This window comes from Manacus candei, unplaced genomic scaffold (assembly GCF_025592945.1).
Source record: "Manacus candei isolate 608988 ecotype Guabito, Panama unplaced genomic scaffold, ASM2559294v1 h1tg000005l, whole genome shotgun sequence".
NCBI classification, from domain to species: Eukaryota; Metazoa; Chordata; class Aves; order Passeriformes; family Pipridae; genus Manacus; species Manacus candei.
In genome coordinates, this window is record NW_026138053.1 from 16,396,919 (window position 1) to 16,417,828 (window position 20,910).

At 35.9% G+C, this 20,910-nt stretch overlaps 1 protein-coding gene across 1 annotated transcript in view; it reads right to left on the minus strand.

Annotated features, from left to right (window-relative positions):
• Positions 1-20,910, minus strand: part of CDC14A (cell division cycle 14A) — a 56,130-nt gene that overhangs the window by 22,673 nt on the left and 12,547 nt on the right. The window contains 4 exon segments of the mRNA XM_051800335.1: positions 822-884; positions 3,006-3,072; positions 11,386-11,465; positions 15,279-15,371. Coding sequence (XP_051656295.1) covers positions 822-884; positions 3,006-3,072; positions 11,386-11,465; positions 15,279-15,371 — 303 coding nt within the window.

Genomic DNA, 20,910 nt, shown 5'->3' on the forward strand with positions numbered 1-20,910 from the left:
TTAACCAATACAATTTCAGGAATTTAGGAGAGTTCCAAAGACAAGGTCCAATACAATTGTTCTGGACCATATGTACATACACCTTCTGTGCCTGAAATTTCCTCTGTACACAGCCCAATTCACAGGTACAGCACGGGCATATTTTAAAGCTTCTCTAAGGCAATATATCTTGAAATAACTTTCTTCTTCCAGCAGATAAAGGTGTGTATGTTACAAAGCCCTAGAAGCATCCAGAGATAACCAGAGTTTGTCTATACTTAAGCTGTAAAGTGGTTGGTAAAACAACGAATGACATCTGTTAGCCTTCTGGGACACTTCATCAGGAAATATTTTGTATGTATTTCCATTATTAGAATCTCCATATAATGCCTCCTTTACTAAAAAAAAAAAGTTCAAAATGTCCTTAATCTATGTGAGAATAAAAAAAAATTTGACATATATTTGGGACTATTAGGAACACAAGAAGCAGCTAACAAGTGCTGCAAGAAAACACATATTCTGTGAGTCAGCTGAGAAACTTTGGATCGGATCCTGGGGGAAGGCTGGGAAAACATGAAAGACATCACAGAAGCCAGAAAGGCTGCAAGAAAAGGGTAGATTTATTATGTGATGCACTGAAATTGGAAGGATATTAATGTTGTGTGTTTTTCACACAGAGCATACATGTTTCAATGTCATCATTATCATCACATACCTTACATATGAACACTGGGTTTTACTTGAATTAAAATGTGTTTCCAGTATGTTTTAAATTGTGGGATACTGTGTACTCTTATTTTAGGTAAACCAAACACATTCAACTCATTATTAAATGTACAAACCTCATAGTGTTCATATTCCTCCACATCAAATGTCTTAAAGTCAAAAAATCCATGCTGCAAAGCCTAAAAGGCAACAAGGTGTCAGTTTATACTGAAATAAGATATATAATTTCATTTTCTAATACTACTTTGAGAATCAGAACTAAATCCCTAGATGTTTATGTTTATTGAAGCCTTTTTGTTAAGACAACATTACATTTTGCACAGATTAACAACACAGACAACAAAAACTACAACAATGTCACTGAAACATGTTAGATTCATTATTTCCCCTTCAAAGACAATATGATGGGACACAAAGTTGTTGCATATCACTTAAATTATAAAACTGATTCTCCCCACCCCACCATGTGTGATTTTCTTCTGTATTGCAGATGACAAGTAAAAAGCAATTCCCTTTTTGTCATACACTCATTCAGTGATTTCTATGCTTGAATGTATTTTCATGCAGTTGGACATAAAACATTGAGAACATTGAGAGTTTATTCATTTTCCATACTTTATATGATACTCTGGGTTTATCACCATAATACCTAGGCAAAATGGCATGTACAGAATACAGTACCATGCATAACCTGCATTTTATTACTTCTTTTAATACACAGATAAAGTTTGCTAGACTACATTAGACAGTGTCTATTACAGGATTGAAAGAAGTTTTGTATTTGATTACTGTACTATTATTAAATATGCCAATTTTGTACTGAAGTTTTGTGTATAATACCATATTGAAAACAATTCTATGAATACAGAATTCATAGCACAAATTTATTTCAAAGAATAGGCACAAGGCATTTCTTCAGCATGTATTTATACTGAATCTATTCCATTCTGAGAAGTGTAGATATTACACAATATTCTGGGATTAAGGAGTGATAAAAAAAATCACAGATCTATGATTTAAAAATAATCATCAGACTGCTATTATTTCCTACATATAGAGCACCTTTTTAGGACAAAACAAAAATCACAGCTAGCTTTATTACAGAAAACACAGGCTCAGTGACTGGACTGTCATGAAACCTAAGATACTGAGAGGTTTGTCTGAACAGCTGATTTTGAGACGTATTTCATTTAAGCATGGCTGGCTGGCTGCACTCCAAAACTTGCAGGCCTCCTGAATTACATGTATATGATGTACCTGCACAGGAACACCAAATTTATCCAGGTAAGACTACTTTAAATTAAGGCATAGGGTTTCTGCTTGAAGTATTTTTTCCTCTGTAAGTGAACTGGACAAAAATTCAGTAATAAATTTTATGAGAAGAAAGGAGGAAAACTGATTCTCACAGTCCTTTTGATGTATTTGTTGCAGATAAATTACAATGACTGCACTGACTACTTCAGAGCTTCAGGATCTGTAGAATGCCTCACAAATTACAGTCTTGCTGTTAACTGACAGCTCCTTTCCCACCCCCACAGAACTAAAAATATTAAGCTTGATCTTTTTTCAATTTTTAAAAACACTTGTTTTGCCATACTTTTAAGGATTACAAATGGTCTATAAAGTGTCTGTACAGAACTGCTCCTATAGCCTGCTCCCTTCATCAAGGTCAATGGGAAATGAGGAACAAAATTTAAAGGCTGACAAGTAAGATGTGAGGTAGCATTTTTTAAAAAAGCAATACTGGAGCTTAGTATTGTCCAGGACTATTGAAAGTGAGACATCAAACCACCAATAAGATACCTCGGCTTCAATTGTTTTTAAACAATTCTGAAAAGATTAGCATCAAACACTCAACCAAGTGTTTTGGGGGAAAGTTTGGGCCAAGTACATGCAAAAACTGCTCAGATTAAGTCACAGTATACCTGTGTATTCTGTATCACTTGACTTTATCCACCTGTTAGTCCCTCTTCCCCATGGTTATAAATGATCTATTAGCAGATCTAGCACAGTGCCTTGCGTTGCTAAAAGCTGCCTCCAGCCAGGCCTGGTGCATTTGCATGTTCCAAGTCACGAGGTGAAGTTCAGAAAGCTGTCAAAGGCTAGGCCAGCCAGTAGAAGTGTAACCTTCCTCTGCTGGCACTACTCAAACACAGTCCTCAGTACCTCAGGCTTCATGAGAGCATACTACTCATTCACACACCTTTTGAGACCAGATTTTCTAAGCTATTTTAACAGTATTTTTCCTCATGATTTAAAAATCAATTTAAACCTGTTTTGCTAAGGAAAAATGTTATTACCTTATTTACTCCCTGTAAACAGTCCAAGATGGTAAGATTGTACGTGCAGTTTCCAAATGAAGCATCCCTATAGATTTAATACAAATGAATTTAATATACACAGAATTATTTTAGGAACTTGGGGAAAGGCAGCACACAACAGAATACAATCCAGCTATTCAATTCCTTTTAAGAACTCTGAATTCGCAAAGAAGACATCTTTTTAGAAGTTTGTTCATGCTAAAGAACTCCCCTACCCAAGACGCAGCTCAGAGTAAGTGCAATTAGATACTGCATGTAATTTTAAGTGCATATTTTACATCAGCTAACTACATGCCCTTTTCCAAATCATTTATACTACATTGGAACAGGAAGCTTTGCATCCTCTCTCAATTGTATAATGACAGCAGCAAATAAAGCAAAACTTGCTTTAACAATTATTCAAATCCTAATTGAGTTACACTGTCTAACAGGGACAAGCAAACAGACTACTAGTTTGGAATTAATTTATAGGCCTTCGTTTTGATGCCTGATTACAGATGTGATTCAAAGTTATCCAGATATAATTAAATTTAAAATTACTTGACCTCAGTTCTACCACTATGAAAATTACAATTTGTCTTTAGAAGATGAAATGAGACTCCAAAACATGTTCAAGTGGTAAGAGACACTAACATAAAAAAACCCCATACCAAGCACCACCACCACCAAAAAAAATGCATTGTGGAAAAATGAAAAAGTACTTTTTCAGACCAGTTCGATTTTAACAAACTCTTCCTGAGCAGACTATTTCCTTATCACTCATTAAAGAAGTTTTTTATAGCTTTGCTCTAAGCTATCTTAGAGAGAGTCCTAAGAACTGCAATTTATCAGAACTGCAAAATTTTACATTTCACCCAAATATATATTTAATCTATAATTGATTCAAAATTTCAGTCTTTCATTGAAAACTTGCTATAAGCAGTATGAAGCTTTTTATACTGATATGCTCCTTCAATCTCAAGTACTTTAAGGGCAGAATATTCTCACCTATTCTTTAAGAGTAGAATAAGTATAGCAGTTTTGAACAAGCAATGTTCATAGAAAATGTTTTTAAGAAAATGAAAAGCTGTATCTTTGGCAGTGTCGTATTACAGGCAGGCTACTCTAGAAAAGCTTTTGAATAATTAGATTATTAAAGCACAATCATAGTGTTTTGGAAAGGGAACTTTTAAGTGTGTATAAACTTTCCATATCCAAATCCAACAGGGAAGTTTTAAAAAACGAGAACCCAGTATTTTCATTACACTAAATAAAGAAGAACATATCAAAGCAGCAAAATATGAACTTTACAGACAATACATTTTTGACAAAGTAAAAGTGGATAACAGATCATTTTAGCACAAAAGCATTTTAGCACACAAAAAAGTCTTCTGAGCAAAAAAAACTAAGGACCCACTGGAAACACATACAGAGCAGAAAGTTTTTAAAAGCTGCACTGGTTTTCTGAAGAGGTCGACAAAAATAAAATCCAAATCCATTAAATATTTAGAGAACTATGAATGGAAGATATGATCATAGCAGATGTTCTATTATACATGTTATTTTGCTAAAACAAAAGTATAAGTTATATTTTATCTGTATGTATATAACTACTTCTTTGACTGATAAGGCATCTGATAGTGCAGTACAGGAAAACAATATTGAGGGAAAAGGCCACATAATCTCTAATCCATTAATAAGAAATACTATGAGAGAGGGAGAGAAGACAATGAATTTGACCTAGATGTACAAGATAAGCCTATCAGAATTCCAGGTGTACAGAACTCCTAGCTCCAGTTCCCACAGACAGCTATTACCAGTGACGTGCACAGGGATGGTGGCAGCTGACATGGATTGCCTCCACCATCCATGTCTCACACCTCTCATTTCTGCTGGTGTGCACCTAATCATTAAAGTAGGTGTGCTCCAACTGACACCTGCCATCCACACACAGTGAAACAGTAGGAAGACTGAAAGCTAGGAAAATTAAAAAGAGTCAAAGTTTTGGAATGGCCAAATAAAAAGTTTTTTAAACCTAATCCCAATTTTCCAGAAACTCAAAGAATAGCAGTATTCTAATGTTTTTTTAAAGAGTTGACACCTCAAAAACTCACCCCCCCATCTATCCTTCATGGCAGAATGCAATAACGTAATGAAAACATAAGCAACAGGTATGAACAACAGTGCAATGTGGCAGTGAAACAACACCCAGAAGCAGTGGTTTGTATTACCTAAGGCTTCAAGGGCATCATGGTGTTTGATGAACCAGGGCAAGTACTGAGCATATCATATTAGACCTTGCCATAATCTCTCTCTCCTGCTCTGTCCCTCAGCTATCTTCTGGTAAGAAAACACAAGCAAATCATAAAAGTTCCTTGTATCCTAATTTGGAGAACAAGATAATGGAACAAAATCTATGCAACTTTTTTTCTTTAAAGCCACAGTCATTTTTATTTTAGCACTTCCAATCCTTTTTGGAGTAAACCCAGGAATACATATACATATATATTTTCTTCTCTAGTTTCCGAAAGTACAGTTGGCTGATTAGAATCAATTCCAGATGCAAAACTTTCTGAAACTTTACTGTTTTATGCTCCAGAATTTTAAACCAAACTATCTGCAGGTATTATATTTTAGGTCTAAGAACAAAGAAATTAATCTGGCAGAAGTTGTACATATAATCCATGAGGACTCTGCATGCTGGATCTATTGACACAGTACAGCAATATCTGAAGTACAGGTAAGGCAAGTGCTTGTGGATTCAGTATTAGGAGATGAAACCCATTTTACAAGTTTCAGAACATACAGCAAGTCACAAAATACACTTTACAGAGTTGTTTTAAATATTAAAACAATGTTTAAAAAAGTATTTATTTATGACAAAAAGTCACAGTATGCTTATGAAGTGATATCTTTTAATACTCAGTCTTCCTATCAAAAAGATGATTTCGCATTATTCCAGACAAGCATCAGTATTTCTTTACAATTTAGTCAAAAAGTATTTTGCAGAAGTGTGAGAGAGGACAGATGCATGATGCCAATCTTACTGCTGACTACATGTTTAAGAAAGGCCATGAAATACTCAAAAGGCAAAGATTAAGAATTTTACCGTGACCTGAATTCCTGAATGTTTTAAATAAATTACTAGAGTGAAATATCTTTTTTGTTTAGAGGGAGCTGGCTAAGGTATTTTAAGTCACTAATTGTTTTGATACTTTATTTGTTACAAGGAAAATCAAAACAAATCTCCCCCCAGTTACCTAGGTGACTTCCTCCAGGCCGAGGCTGGGTTATCAAATTCTTTTTCTATCCCAGAGAAATCAGTCAGAAGTCATGTGAAATCATTAAGAAGCTTCACAAATAAAATCCCCAAATTTAAACTTGTTTTTTGAATCCTCCTGAATGAATGTATTTACTGAAGAAAACAAAATAATTAAAAGCTAATGCAGAGCAGCTAGTGCAATTTCACTACTCTTTGTGCCAACCTGCCTTCCTACTGATTTTGTACAAATTTCCAAACCATGGATAAAAACATTGGATACTGTCAGAAGTAGTACTAACCTTTACTAAAATTCTGTTAGAAATACAGCTATTCTCATGCCACTTTGGCTTGAGAAGTCAATTACATAGCGCTAGATCCATGAGCATGCATTTTCTTTCTAAGAATGATAGATATATCCCGAAAGTTTTAGAGCAATACTTAATAATACTGATCTTAGCTTGCATAAAATGCAATAGGTTCTGAATGGGTCACACTTTGTTCCACAGTAAAACCAAATGCAAGGACTAACAGTCATGAGGAAGAGCACTGTAAAGAAAAAAATACCTTTACTAATCTTAAAGAAATATATTCTAGATTAAATTAAAATTAGTTCCAGACATCCTTCCTATTTAAACTTTTTCTACTCCTTTGTCCACTGTACACAGTCAGCATAGTATCTCACAGAAAACTAATGCATGTGCTTACATTTAAGATAATAGTAATTTTTAACTCACTGGGACTACATAGGCATGTACAAAAACATTTAAGTGAAACTTGCATTTCAAATCTTACACCTTTTTGTTCAACTCAGAAGTCTGTGTTTAAGAAAGCATAGAAGAAAAAGGAAAACCTCATTTCATATCAGAATAACGCAACAGAGCACAGACAGACATCTCTCGCTGCTTTGCAGCACTCTGATTTTTGTTGCTGATTACATGTTTTATTACAGTATTATTTCAGTCTTTTATGGCCAAATGTATAAGCACCTTGTTTTTCGAGTAGTGTTTTACCAGCTATTACCTGACAGTACTCTATCTGCTTTCAAAATGAAAAGAATGTGAATATTTCTAGGAAACACAGATTCAGTACGAATCTGAGCCGGCATTACAGAGTTGCATATCCCCCATCCCATTTCACAGTTGTTGTAGCTGACCTCAATACTGCATAATGCTTTCCCTTTCACCAAACCTCTAAGCGCTGTCAATAACAAAACAGTTTGTTTCCCAGCACTTGCCAATAAAGAAACAAACCCCAAAAACCACACACTAAAATCTAACTCTGAAATTCACGTCATTATTTAGAGACTGAACATAATAATATTAAAATATATTTGTTTTTTCTCTTGAACATAAAGTCAATACAGAGTAGTTTGAGGTAAAAATTTGAAACTGTTTCACACTACGTAACTGGTATTTATGACAATTTTAACTGGTGTTAGCACTGTTTTTTAAATGGAAGTGAGAAGATATGTGTAAGATCTTCAAGAGACTAGAGCGTCACCAAGTGACAGTGAATCAGCCAAAAATAAGATTGAAGTGTCTCAAATACAGTGTGCCTTATCCTCTCAAGTTGCCTTTAGTTTTTCTACCATAAAAACAAAACAAAATTTCCATGTATCTTGTAAGAGGTGAATTCTGATTTCCTTCCACCTCTGAACTATATTTGCTGAAGCTGTCTTTAAATGAAATACCAGCTGAAGACCTAAGCCGATTAAGGCTTTTTGAGGTCACTGAGCTAGATGAAAGTAGATCAGTTTCCCAGTGGTCACTTCATGTAAACTTACCTCAGCACTCCACAAAGAATCTGACAATCCTGCAGCTTCTACTTATTCAAAGTTGTCTATTTTTTTCAAATAGAGGACACTTCAGATATCAAATTAACAAACTTGTTAAACAGTCCAATTGTAACACTTAACTGATCACTGCTCTCTGATAAACTCTCCACTTGAACTACTCAAACAGAGTTGACCTATACTACAGAAGTTATATAGTATCTAAGTTCCAGGCTGCAAGAACAAACTCTGAATCCCAGTGATTAACATCTCAAATTATTTCCTTCACAGACCAACTTGTTTCTTCACAGTACAGTCTGGTGTCAAGCAGATATACTACCTAAGGCAGAGCTACTGCTTCCAGTACGGGTTCAATTGCTTGAGCCTCTGTATTATGCTATATTTTGCAACAGAGATTCTCAAACGTCCTGAAATGGACACAGGGGGAAATATCTCAAAGGCCTTGGAAAACCAAGGAAGGAGGATTAAATAATTTCTTCCCCATTCCCTCCTGATCTAGATTGCCCCACTGCACACCATCAGATCTACTTGTCCTTCTCTCAGCCTGAGTAATTCTTAAGCTCCTTATGCATCTATACCAAACTCTACCTATGAGTTCAAATATCCCAAATATCCCCTTCCCTATCAGATATCCCACTTCTTATCCAGCCTCCTATCTTGTCATAATCCTTCAGTTTATTTCCTCCCTCCTCTTTGTCTCACCTCTGGTACAGGTTGGTTACACACCCAACTTCCTCAGCTGGACAAACTACACCGCAGGTAACAGAATCTACTTAGGCTCTAATCCAGTGCCAAGATCTGACGTAGTCCAAAGCAGATCCAAAAGAAACTTAAGTGCTTTCCAGCCTCACACCATATAAGAGAGAATGCTCAAGAAATCAAGACATTTAATTCTTCTAGCAAAAGCTCATAATACTATATTCCTTCTAGAAACAGCCAGGCTTTGCTCAAGAAGATTGCCTCCCTCCCATCCTCTAAAATAGTCAAAACTTTGTGTTTAAAAAAACAAAGAAAACCCCAAACACCAAAACTCATCCACACCAGAGAAAACCCACCAAAAAAACCCCACAACCTGTCAAAAGTGCTTTAGTTTTAGCCAACACAACCTAGGGCTTGAAATACACAGACAAAGACTGCAAAGGAATTCCATTCCAGAATACTTCTTACTCTCTAAATTTATTGCCCTCTTCTCCTAAAGCTGACAAATGGAGTGAAATAATTATAATTTTGTAATTATTTTGCCAACCCAGACAGCAAAAACTGAGTAGTCCCTTTGCTGGACATTGTCTTCTCCAATGTTTTTGGTTAGTATGCTCTCCCTTAGAAAATACAAAATGCTCTATGTATATAATAAAAAGTTATCTTCAGAAAATCTTTGCGTTTCTTCTATATTTTTGATGCCTTCTTTGCTGACCCTAGACTAGGTAACTATTCTATTTTGAAACAGAATTTCATGAATCCAAAGTCATGAGGATTTCCTTCGAATAATCATTTAAAAACACTTCAAAGGAAATTTTTTTGTGCCATTAAATTTATTACTGTGGTTCCTATCAGCCTCATAAGAAATCACAGAGCCAATTACTTTCATTACTCCTTACCAGTCAAGCAGAAACAGCGACTTTATTATTACTACTACTATCAACATCATTATTATAAGGAATTAGTTGCAAGGCAAGGATCTGTAGCCTTTGGTTTGAGCAAATAGGGTCATAATGAGACTGTTTGGCGAACACAGTATTCCTCCCAAGTTTTCTGTCTTACAATTTTGGGATCTGACAAATAAAGTTCTTCGCTTTGTCAGAACTTCTTTTTACACACCTTAACCTTTACTTTGGTAGGGGAGAGAAAAACCTAAAGACTATATTTACTGTAAATCCAAACAGTAGATGTCTTTAATTGGTGAACAAGATGCAGCTATTCAGCCATGGGGCCTGATGAGATGTGTCCCAGGGTCCTAAGGGAACTGATGTTGTTGCCAAGCCACTCTCCATCCTATTTGAAAAGTCACGGCAGTGAGGCAAAATCCCCAGTGACTGGAAAAAGGGAAACATTGCTCCTGTTTTTGAAAAGAGTAGAAAGGAAGAGCCAGAGAACTACAGGCTGCTGAGCCTCATCTTTGTGCCTAGGAAGATTATAGAGCACACCTTCATGCAAGCAATACTAAGGCACATGCAAGACATTGTTCTTTGTCTAACGTAGATCACCCCCCCATGTTTTATACAGAATTTGGAGAAGTTAAAAAACACTGACATTTAGAATAACTGACTTTCTTATGCCTTGTACCAAGTATTTTTTATCATTCTCTGAAAAAATTTGGATACCACTAGCTTGGTGAACTTCTTGGGCTTTGGAGAGCTATCAATGACCTGGTTAACGTATAAGCTCTCTGCCAATAAAAGTTATCACTGATTTAATACCTCCTTAAAACATGTGTTTGATGGAGGAAGATTTCATAGTCAAACTGGTCTTGACATAAAATCTACCATCCCAACAGTTTACACTGCATCTGGCTCCTATACAAAGAATAAGAACAGCTAATCTGATCTTCCTTTGCTGAGTGGTTGAAGAATCAGATGAATTTGATACAGACAAGGTAGGCCTACATTTACAAATGCACTGGCTGACAGTGAACACTACTTGTAAAATGCTGACTCCCCTGAAAAGGAGGATATTGACCTTCTTGCAGTTGACTTTTATTGCCAGTGTTTGCATAGGAATACCACGAGGTATTCTCATTCATAAGGCACAAGGGCATAGTTCACACCATGAAAAAAATTTGGAAGTCTCTTTATTAGATAGGCATGATAGCTAAAACTCCCTAGATTTGGGTCTCAATATGATCTTAGTACAGAGAATAAAGACAGATTGATGGAAATTATCTATGATTAACTGAAAACATTCAATAACTCGAATATCAGCGCCTGTTCTGTAAAAGAGAAAATATAACAGCATACAACTCCCTTTATTCCTCTAACTCTACCTACTTACAGATTTAAAATATTTGAATGACTTCCAAATAGTAAAACATGATACATGATGAAGAAAAGGTTTAATCGCTAAATTGCAAACATTCTGAGAACTATTTTAAAAAACTGACAGTTTGCAAGGAATCTTACTTAAAACTTGTATCCATCTAAATGATTTATTATCACAGTACAAAGCAAGTAATATCACCAGATGTAAAAATTATTTTTTCTGGACATCAGTCATTTTGATACAATGTCTGAATCAGAAAAGAAACCCTTTTTTAGGAAGGCAATCTGAAAAAAATTTATTTAGCAAAATCCAAACCAGAAAAGCTAGGTTCATTTCTTGTGTTCACATACCTAAATGGAAGATATGGTGGATTAGATCCCGACAGAAGTGTCCTGTAAGCCTCTTCTGGTGTTTTCTTCAAGTATATTACCTAAAAGGGATGGGGGAAGAGGAAAAAAAAATCAGCCCTGAGCCTGAAAAGTCATGAACCAGATGTTAACTTCCCTCAGCCCACTAAACTCCTAAGAATACATACTGTACTCCCTCATGAGCTACTCCTATGGACATACACAGGTCAGAAAAGAGATACCTACACAAAGAAATTATTCAGAAATCAATAGAAGTCAACAGAAACTGGAATTTCTGGTTTGCGTCATTCCTCTACTTTAAAAAAAGAAAATGGAAAGAAAAAATTACATACTGCTCAACTGAGAGAGTTTAGGACAGACTCGACATCATATTAAGGTGAAAAACACGTATCTATACTGGGAGTTCTCTCTCTAAATGAGTCAAAATACCATTGTGGCAGCTGACTAAGGAAACATTTCTCCACCACATCTCAATGGAAGATTTTCCAACAAAAGTATTTTTGATTCCTAATTGTCAATATCAAACTACTAATTAACAAAAATATCCAATTCAACAAGCTAAACGTGTTACTATGAGACCAACATACAGTTAATATAACACCTAAAGTCAAGGTTCATCCTTCTAATAGTTGCACTGGTTTAAGTAAGAAATACAAGTACATATTTTTGAATTTCAATTCCTATTTGCACAGTACACTTAGTCCTAAAATAAACCTAACTCAGAATACATATTAAGCAAGTACTTCATTTACAAAATATGAAATTCATTCAGTTTGGAGTGGCATATTTCACACATATAAACATTTATTACAAACCAAGCCACATGATTTTCCTAGCCATTTCCCTCCTGTTCACCTTACCACCAGCATCTACATGGCTACTTTACAGCTCTACACACATTTTACTGACTGTAAAGTACTCTAGTAATTATTTTCTTAACCAGGACACAGGTGAGTTCCTGATCTAAAAGCTCTATTCAGCTTTTGACCTTGAGCACATTAGAACATAGGTAAGTGATGGTCACTCCCAGAATATCTGCAATTAGCTTTTTGTCCCAAGTTAATGGCATTCTTTGTACTCTGTAAGATGTTGTCACATTAGGTAGATTTTCTTCCATTCTTCCTCAAGCATGGACAAATCAGACAGCAAAGACAAGATAAGGACTAAATAAAACACAAAAAATTGACTAAAATAAAACAGTCTGAAAAACTCTTTGCCACTATGCAATGAATAGATGGTCCAGAATAATCTCTTTTTCAAATACAACCTATTTGAGTGCTTTGAACAGCTAGTCCAATTTTGGACCAAAACCCTCTACACAAACTGATCTCCATTCAAAAGATCAATCCCCTAACTTGGAATTGTATTTTAGTCTCAGCCTCCAATGTTGCTGCTCCACTCACCATGGTCACACCGATAGCATGGATCAGCATTGAAATGGTTAAAAGATAAGTTTCCCACAATTGTGACACTATGCTGGCACGTGATGTGTAGCAATACAGGCCAGATATACCCACTGTCAAGAAAACTCATACCATATGTCCTAAAAAGCTTGCAGAACAAAAAGGGAATTAGTATTTTGCAAGCCCATCTTAACACTTATCCACAATATTTCAAATGCAGTTTGGATTCATCTTGTTCCCATCTGCATCTGCCATTTTAATATTAGAAGTATTTGAAACAGTTCCCCTTTAGAGTTGCTGCGTTACCACAAGAGTTCTGTGAAGACAACCTAAAGCAAGCTGCAGAAAGGTGTACAGAAGAGGCTGCACACACTGCAGTGACTGAAAAGCCTTTGTACTTGCTGACCCTCCAAGGGAAGGATTACAGGCTTGAGCAGTAGTGTGACATGCTTAGATTACCAGCAAACAAACCTTTAAAGTTTCAGGTAGGGCTGAGATGTCCAATTTAAATTTTTACATTAGGAAAAAACTCCTGCAAGTAAATCACTGAACATGCCATAGTAGTTTGCTATTACCCAGTCATTTGCTGCAATAAAACTACAACCTTAAGAACTCAACAGCTTTTCTCCCTTCCCGGTATAACAGAAGTCTAATAAATGCTGTTACTACCAAAATATACAGTTAAAGTAATCATGAGAGTGAAATATGGCCAGCCCACCTGCTATCTACAAGGAAAAGGAAAAAAGGCTCACTCTTCCCAGGGTTTGCCACAGTGCAAAAGCATGTTCCATCGAGAGTGCTTAAAAGTCAGATTTTGGTCCACTAATCAAGTTTTAGTCCCTGAAGAATTGCAAGAGGTAACTACTGCTTGTTTCTTACAGGGTAGAATTAAAGCTCTAGATTTACCAGAAGCAGCAAAGTGTCATATATCTGTGTTCTCTCTTCCCTCTGCCCTATTTCTCTAGGAGTACAAGAGCAATCACTGATATAAACAGACCAGTATTCCTTCTGCTCTTCTCTCCCAAGGAATTCAATCCTTACCAGACAGAGTACACAACCAGGCAGGTGTTCCTCGGTTTCCAACCAGTAAAAAAACATACCCTAAGTATAGGGAAAGAGAGACCCAGCTCACCATTCATATATGTGTTATCAGACAGGTGAAAATGCACTCTCCTTCAAGAATTCTCCAAGAATTAATTATTTGATAAAAAGCGGGGAGTTAAGTATAATTTAGTTAGACCTACTCTCACTCATTGTCCCCCCAGAAACTAAGTACAAATTGAGTCAAACCAGGCTACTTTAGTTTTGGTATGCATGAAAGGACTTGTATTTCAAAACAATTTTTAAAGGTTCCTTTTTAAGAAAAGATTAACTATTGTGGAAGGCTAGATTAAAAATCCTAACAACTAAAATCTCCAAACAGATGAAAAGAAAAGCTGAACAACACTAGCTTCCATATAGTCTCTGTTGTGCCTGATAAGATTTTGCAAAACCTAGTAGCACCCTGTTTCTGACCTCACTGACCAGTTTGTGTTGTAGTCTTGGTCATTTATGAGGAACCTCTGCATGATCAGGGAAGTCTGCATGTTCTTCTGTTCTTGTAACAATTTAAATTTTTTTTTCTTAATCTGAATTTGTGACAGAAGGGATTTTTGTGGAATTCTTAAGAACAAGGACAATATTTTAGCAACCGGGCATGATTACAAAAGAAGTACTGGAAGTCCACTGTAAAAACTGAAATTTATCAAATGCATCTTCCTGAGATGCATACTGCCAGTGAAGTTTCAAGATTTAACTTTCACTCACATCTCTTATTAAAATATTTAAATAGCCATAGGGTCTAAGTAGCTGTTTAATGGAACAATCTAAGTTGCATAATCACCACTGGAAACCCACTCCTAGAACCTGATCCACTGCTTTCCACGTTTCATTTTACACTTAATGTTTTAACACCAGGACAAATAAACCAAGCCTTCTCAATTAACTTTCACATATTGATAGAGTTCACAGCTAAAAGATTTTCTAGGCTCAAAAAGCTTGTACAATCATAGAAAATAAACTGAGAAATCAATTCAATAATCACTATGCTTCTGGTCTAGTAACTTTAAGAAAGGCTTAGAGAAAAATATTTCTCCTTCCCAGTATGAATCCCGCTCCTGCCATGAGAAGCAATTAATCCTAAAACAGCCAAGTTTAAATGTAAGTTTGTGGTTTGAATTTTCGACATTCAAGAAAATGGTATCCTATGGAAAATGTGCAAATGATCTGCCAAAGCCATTTCATGTCTAGTAAAATAAATGGAGTTAAGGGGCAAAGTCAGGGTTTCCCTAAAACTCATGCAGCAGAATTTCCAAAGACAGTTTAGAGAAGAATGAAATGACAATCTGCATCCATCCCTTGAGAAGTTGTTTTACACACAGCAGAAGTCTCTTAAGGAAGGTTAGAAGTACCCATGTGATCAATAATACTTACAGCATATGCACCTATTAAAAATGCTGCATTTGCTCGTTTCCGCTGGTCAAAACTGGTGTAGTACACTATCTTCTTTCTTGATAGACTGAAATACTGTTTAAAGAAAGAAACAAACAAAATATCATAGTTACTAAGAAAAGAATGCACTTTAAGAACACTTCAAAAAAATCCCTTTTTCCAAACTGAAAAAAAAAAAAATTATAAAGGGATTCTTAAAATCAAAGGAGAAAAAATTACTGATACCCTGAACAATCTTCTTACATCACAGATAACAGTACAAGGAAGCAGCCACTGTATCAGGGCAGATCTCTTTGTTAGCTGTAAAAAAGAAATTCTATAAAATGCAGCTGAACTAAAATGTTCAGTATAAAAAACTGACTTTTTTTCCCCAAGTTTAAGTATTTGAAAGAACAGCTTATGAACACTGATTAAAGACATTGACATTTACAGACTAAAACTTCCTCCTATATGTTGAATCTCTTTGCACATAATTCTGTGGAGAAGACAAAAGAAAAATTGAAGCAATCAAGTTAAGTTAAAACACACTCTTCCATATATACTACCTAAAAATGGGGTAATGGACATCTTCAGAAAACTTCAACAGCAAGAATTGATTTAAAATGGAAAAAAAAAAAGAAGAAAAAAAAAGAAAACATTGCCTGGAAAAAAGGCTAGGCAAAGACAAAACTAGTGATACTTGCAATTCTTCTTTCTTTAGGAAGAAAGGAAGCCTCTGTCAGAATCCTGTGGACAAAACTCCCATTGAAAACAAAACCAACATGCACCAGAACAGAACAATAATGACAAACTGCAGCAAAACTATTTAAAGCCAGAAAGAGACAAAACTGTCACTTAGAAGTGGCAAGCTGGACAATTTACTGCATTAATAATTTTTTGGCTTCATGAATTGCTACCACTGTGATGCATGTTTGTCCTGACAGATTTTTACAGTACAACTCCAGTTTTTAGGAAGTTATCAACAAATATTCTGGTTTCCGTTTCTAAATATTTGAAGCACGTTCTATTTTTAAAAGTTGCACATTCTATAAAATGCTCTAATGCCAATGCTGCTGTTACCTGGCTTCACTGTTGACACTTGGGAGTGGAACATACAGTACCTGCTGCAGAATAGTGTTTTATTTGTTTAAGTAGTGCCAGTTGTATCTCAATTCCAGAGACCTGTGTCTACTCTCACCTTAACTCTTGTTGCAGATTTTAGAATAACTTTAACCACAGAATCAAATTTTGCAAAAAATCAAACAGTTGATAAACTCAGGAGAAAACTGATATAGGTATCACAGCAAGCTTCTTACTCCCAACCCCCAGCAACAGCACCTTTTATAGCAGTTCTAAGTGTACATTCCAGTCTGGTCTTATTAGCCACAACTTCCAGAGGTAGAAGGAGTGAGAGTTAATGCAACTCAGTGTGTCTAAATGGGATTGTAATTCCCAAGATAGCTGGCTGCTGTTGATTGGAAGAAGCTGTATCTAGAGACCAACAGCAACATCTCTCTCAGTGTATATGCAAACATACAAATCACAAGTAGTTATTTAATTAGTGAAGTATTCAATTATTATTAAAACTTGACAAAATTAATCCCAGTATTTTAAGATTCCTCCCTTCTTCCCCCTCCTCAATTTTTTAATTTTAGTGTTCTCTAACTGCAATTCCACCCATGATGTGTAGGTGGGATAAGATTACAGTAGTTATGCAACAGTGACAGAACTTCAATTATAACTTATTGACTACTACTTATTTTAAAGCAAAGTTCTTTGCAGCAGTTTATAGTTCACCAAACCCACTATTTTAAACTGCAAAGCTAACTAGTCAGAAGTTCTATGTAATGAGACCATAGTTCTTGTTCTATTTTATGGAATGGACTTTTAATGTTTTGGGTATATCAAGTCATTTTAGTTTTGAGACACTTCGTACCTGACGTAGTGAAAAACAGAAGTTTCCAGAACATTTTAATGAAAACAATGTATCAGTTTTATTGCATAATTTTCAAAATGTAAGGTTATATGATATTCAAAAAATATATCCTGACTAAAGCTTTAACACAAAATTGAACTTAACATTAATTGACATTAACAGCTTATAGCACAGTAGCCAGTGGAAAATGGCAGCATGATTTAACTTTTCCAAAGCCTATAAGACAAACCACTGTTTTTGTTTGCCCACTAGTTACAGAAAATCAAGTTTTACAATAAGTGTTTCCTGAAGTGTCAATGCAATGCCTCTGTTAACGTTAACATGCAAATTGTTTACTCAGTACACTTTAAATATCAATACTAAGCTATATGATCTACTTTCAAAAATACTGATTTTCTCACCATACTTAATAAGCTTTGTGTCCTCCTTTGGATAGATTCAATGATAACAAGCTTTCAAGACAGTTCTGGAAGGTAACTCTTTTTACAGTTCCAGAGCTCCACCTGAATGGATTAAGGTTTTAGTTCCCTGAGACACTGCTCAACTCTGAAGAACCAGGACTGTTTCAACAAGAACTTTTTCAATACAGGTTATCCTACAGAATAGCCAGACCTTAGATAACATAGTTGAGTAATCTTCTTTCCTAAAACAAAGGCACGCATTATGAAGCATTAAGAGTATTCTTCTTTACCAGTAAGAAAATTTTAGCAGTTTCACACATCATTAAAAGACAAAATGTAACAACAGTATCTGTCAAGATATATCCCAAAGGAACATACTAAAAGACAGTCTTTTAGAATTAAAAGCAGAGTTCCACAGAAAGCATGGCAGGTTTTGGTTTAGGTGATAAAACTAATTTATAAGATTACAAGAGGGTTCCAGAACATGTTATTTTCATTATAAGATTACTTTTTTTTTTAAAATAATAGATAATTTCCTGTTTCTTGCAGGCCTCAAGAGAGATTTACTTGCAGAGAAACTGATGACAGGCTTAGAAAGTGCCATGGTAGACCGTTACTAGATTGTCAGCTGTGTAAAATCATCAGATTATTTGTCAGTATTTCATATAATGTATATGGTTAAACACAGTTGTACTGTTCAAGTAAGAAATTACTGCAGTATGTTTAATAAGCCTGGATCTATGCAAATTCTATTTTTATACATAGAGAAATGTATATATATGTAATATGTACACGTAAATAGCAGTGAATACAAGGGTGGCAAATTGTATAGAAAATGGTTTATTAAAACGTGCACTCAACCCTGTCTCAAAATTTAGGCTGTCCTAAGGAGATGCTTGCAATTACTACAGTTCCATGTATGCCCAACAGTTTATTTATATTAAAACAACAAATAAGCCAAACTCCTCTGTGACTCAGCAGCAATACAGTTAGCACACAAAAAATATTAACCCCATAGTTCATAATGCTGCCAGTGTTTTTCCTCCCCTGCCTTTGATCTTCAATATTCGTATATTTATATCAGCAACACTCCCTGATCACCTCTGCTCCTGGATTTATTGCGAATGTGTAAGGCTGTACACACATAAAACACAGAAGGCTTTTTGAAGCAGTTTTTATCAAGTCAGAGTTGTTTAAACAGAAGAAACAAAATCTTTCTTTCATAAATGAACCCCAGTTGCTTAGTCAAGCATTTTTTCCCCCTACAGAATTCAAATTATAAGTAGAAAGATAGCACAGCCAAGCACTTTTTCCTTGCTGTTGACTTGGATAGTCAAAATCATCTCCACAGCAATTGAAGCATTACAAACGAGGTCCAAAAGGTTTTCCTGTAAGGCATAACCAGGATTTTACCTCAAACTTTCTTGGTAAATGGATATCTAAATAAATTCTTCAGCTCTTCAAAACAGAATTATTTACTGTTTTTAATATCAGTCAGCACAGTTACCATAGTTTACTTTAAAATGTTGGTCTGCCATTAGCCCACTTCAAACTGGTACCCTTCTCCATCCTCACCAGTCGCACAAGAAAGGAGAGAGGAAAACAGAAAACTGCCTCTAATGTCTAACTTCTCTCCCAAACCAGAAATAGATACAGCTGAAAGATTTGGAAGGGAAGTTTGTGGGCTTGTTTGTTTTAATGAGATCTTATACTCTCATTTCTCCTGTTCCTATTCACAGAAGTTTCAAAATTAACAAGTCTAAGTCTTAATTCCTTTTGAGACAGTGTATCCATACAAAATCCATCACGTTTGTAATTTTTTTTTGTGCCACACTTCAAGACTCTTTTCTTCAGAAAAGCACTGAAGTGCTTACCCAAGCAAGTATATACCAAGTCATCCGGGCTTAAGCACTGTCATTGCCTCAGGGTCCCAAAAGCGTTGTAGTATGGCAATAGCAACCATCCCATCATAATCTGCAGCATCTTTTACTTTCTATGATCAAACACTTCCTGCTGCTGGTCACAGGGAACTCTTAATGCAAGGATATGCAAACAGCAGGTTGCCCCAACAGGACTCTCTCTCGTGACCCGAACTTCCGTCTTACACACGCTACTTCAAGCCTCAGAACTCCTCTTTGGGACACTTGTGAAGGGCAGACATGGGAAGATGAGGTGTAGAAGGGTAGAAACTGTGAATCCATAATTCTTGATGAGCAAAGCTGAGCAGCAGTCATTTAGCAAGGCCTGCAGATGTGTGCTTCTGATACATGCAGGTACATGTACGTGCTTCAGCCCTAGGACTTGGTCTTACAAGACTACTTACTCTCTGCAGGTAGTATCTAAAATAGGTCGCAGTCTGGCATATATTTTAACTATTAGAAGAGCAAAGCTTACATTAGTTGTACTGGCCTACCCCAGGGGTAGTGCCAATCAGCCAGACTGGAATCTATTCAACTGTAAGTTTCTATACCACTCTGGCAGTATTCCAAGCTTTAGCTGTTTGATTTCAGGTATTACTTTCAAGTGGTTGCATTATCAGGTTACTCTTCCCTCTTATACACTAGTAGTTTAAATTAACCTATTTGGAATTAGCCTCTGGCAGCAACAAACAGCATCTCCTCCCAGAGGGGCTGAGACTTCTCATCAGCTGTAATCTTCACCTAGCAGTGTCAGTATGTTTGCTTTTTCAACAAATGTAAATGTTGCATTAAAGTGACATCACAGTTTGTTAAATCAGCTCTGCGAATATCAAAGTCAATAGTTCAGTTCCAATTTAGCTCCCTTGTTTATTTTTTCCATGATAATATCCAAGCCACTTCTGATGACATGCTTGCCTCATTCAACATAGATGATGGCCTTACAAGAAGAATAAAGCCTGTAGAGACATTCCTGTTCAATACTGAACCATTAAAAACAATCCCAGGATATTTATTAGTTGTATACTTATTTCCTGGGTGAAACTGTGGGTACCTAGGCTTGGGATTGAAGGCATTCTGGTTCAACCATAAAAGCAGGAAGATACACTTCAACAGTAACACATGAGACTGTATTCGTGTCCCAAACTGATCGCAGTCTTAATCTGAATCTGGAAAAGACAGAACTGATCTCTCCTGTTTCCAAGGGCACAGGGAAGTTAGAATAGTAGCTTTACTATTGGTTCTTCTCTGGAGTAACTGCTTCACAGAGCAAGCACACTCCAACTTTTAACTCAAATAAAAGGTCAACAACAGCAGAATTAAGGTAAAAAAAACAGATTCCTACTGAGTGAGCATCTTTGGTCACGTGTTTGAATGGGATA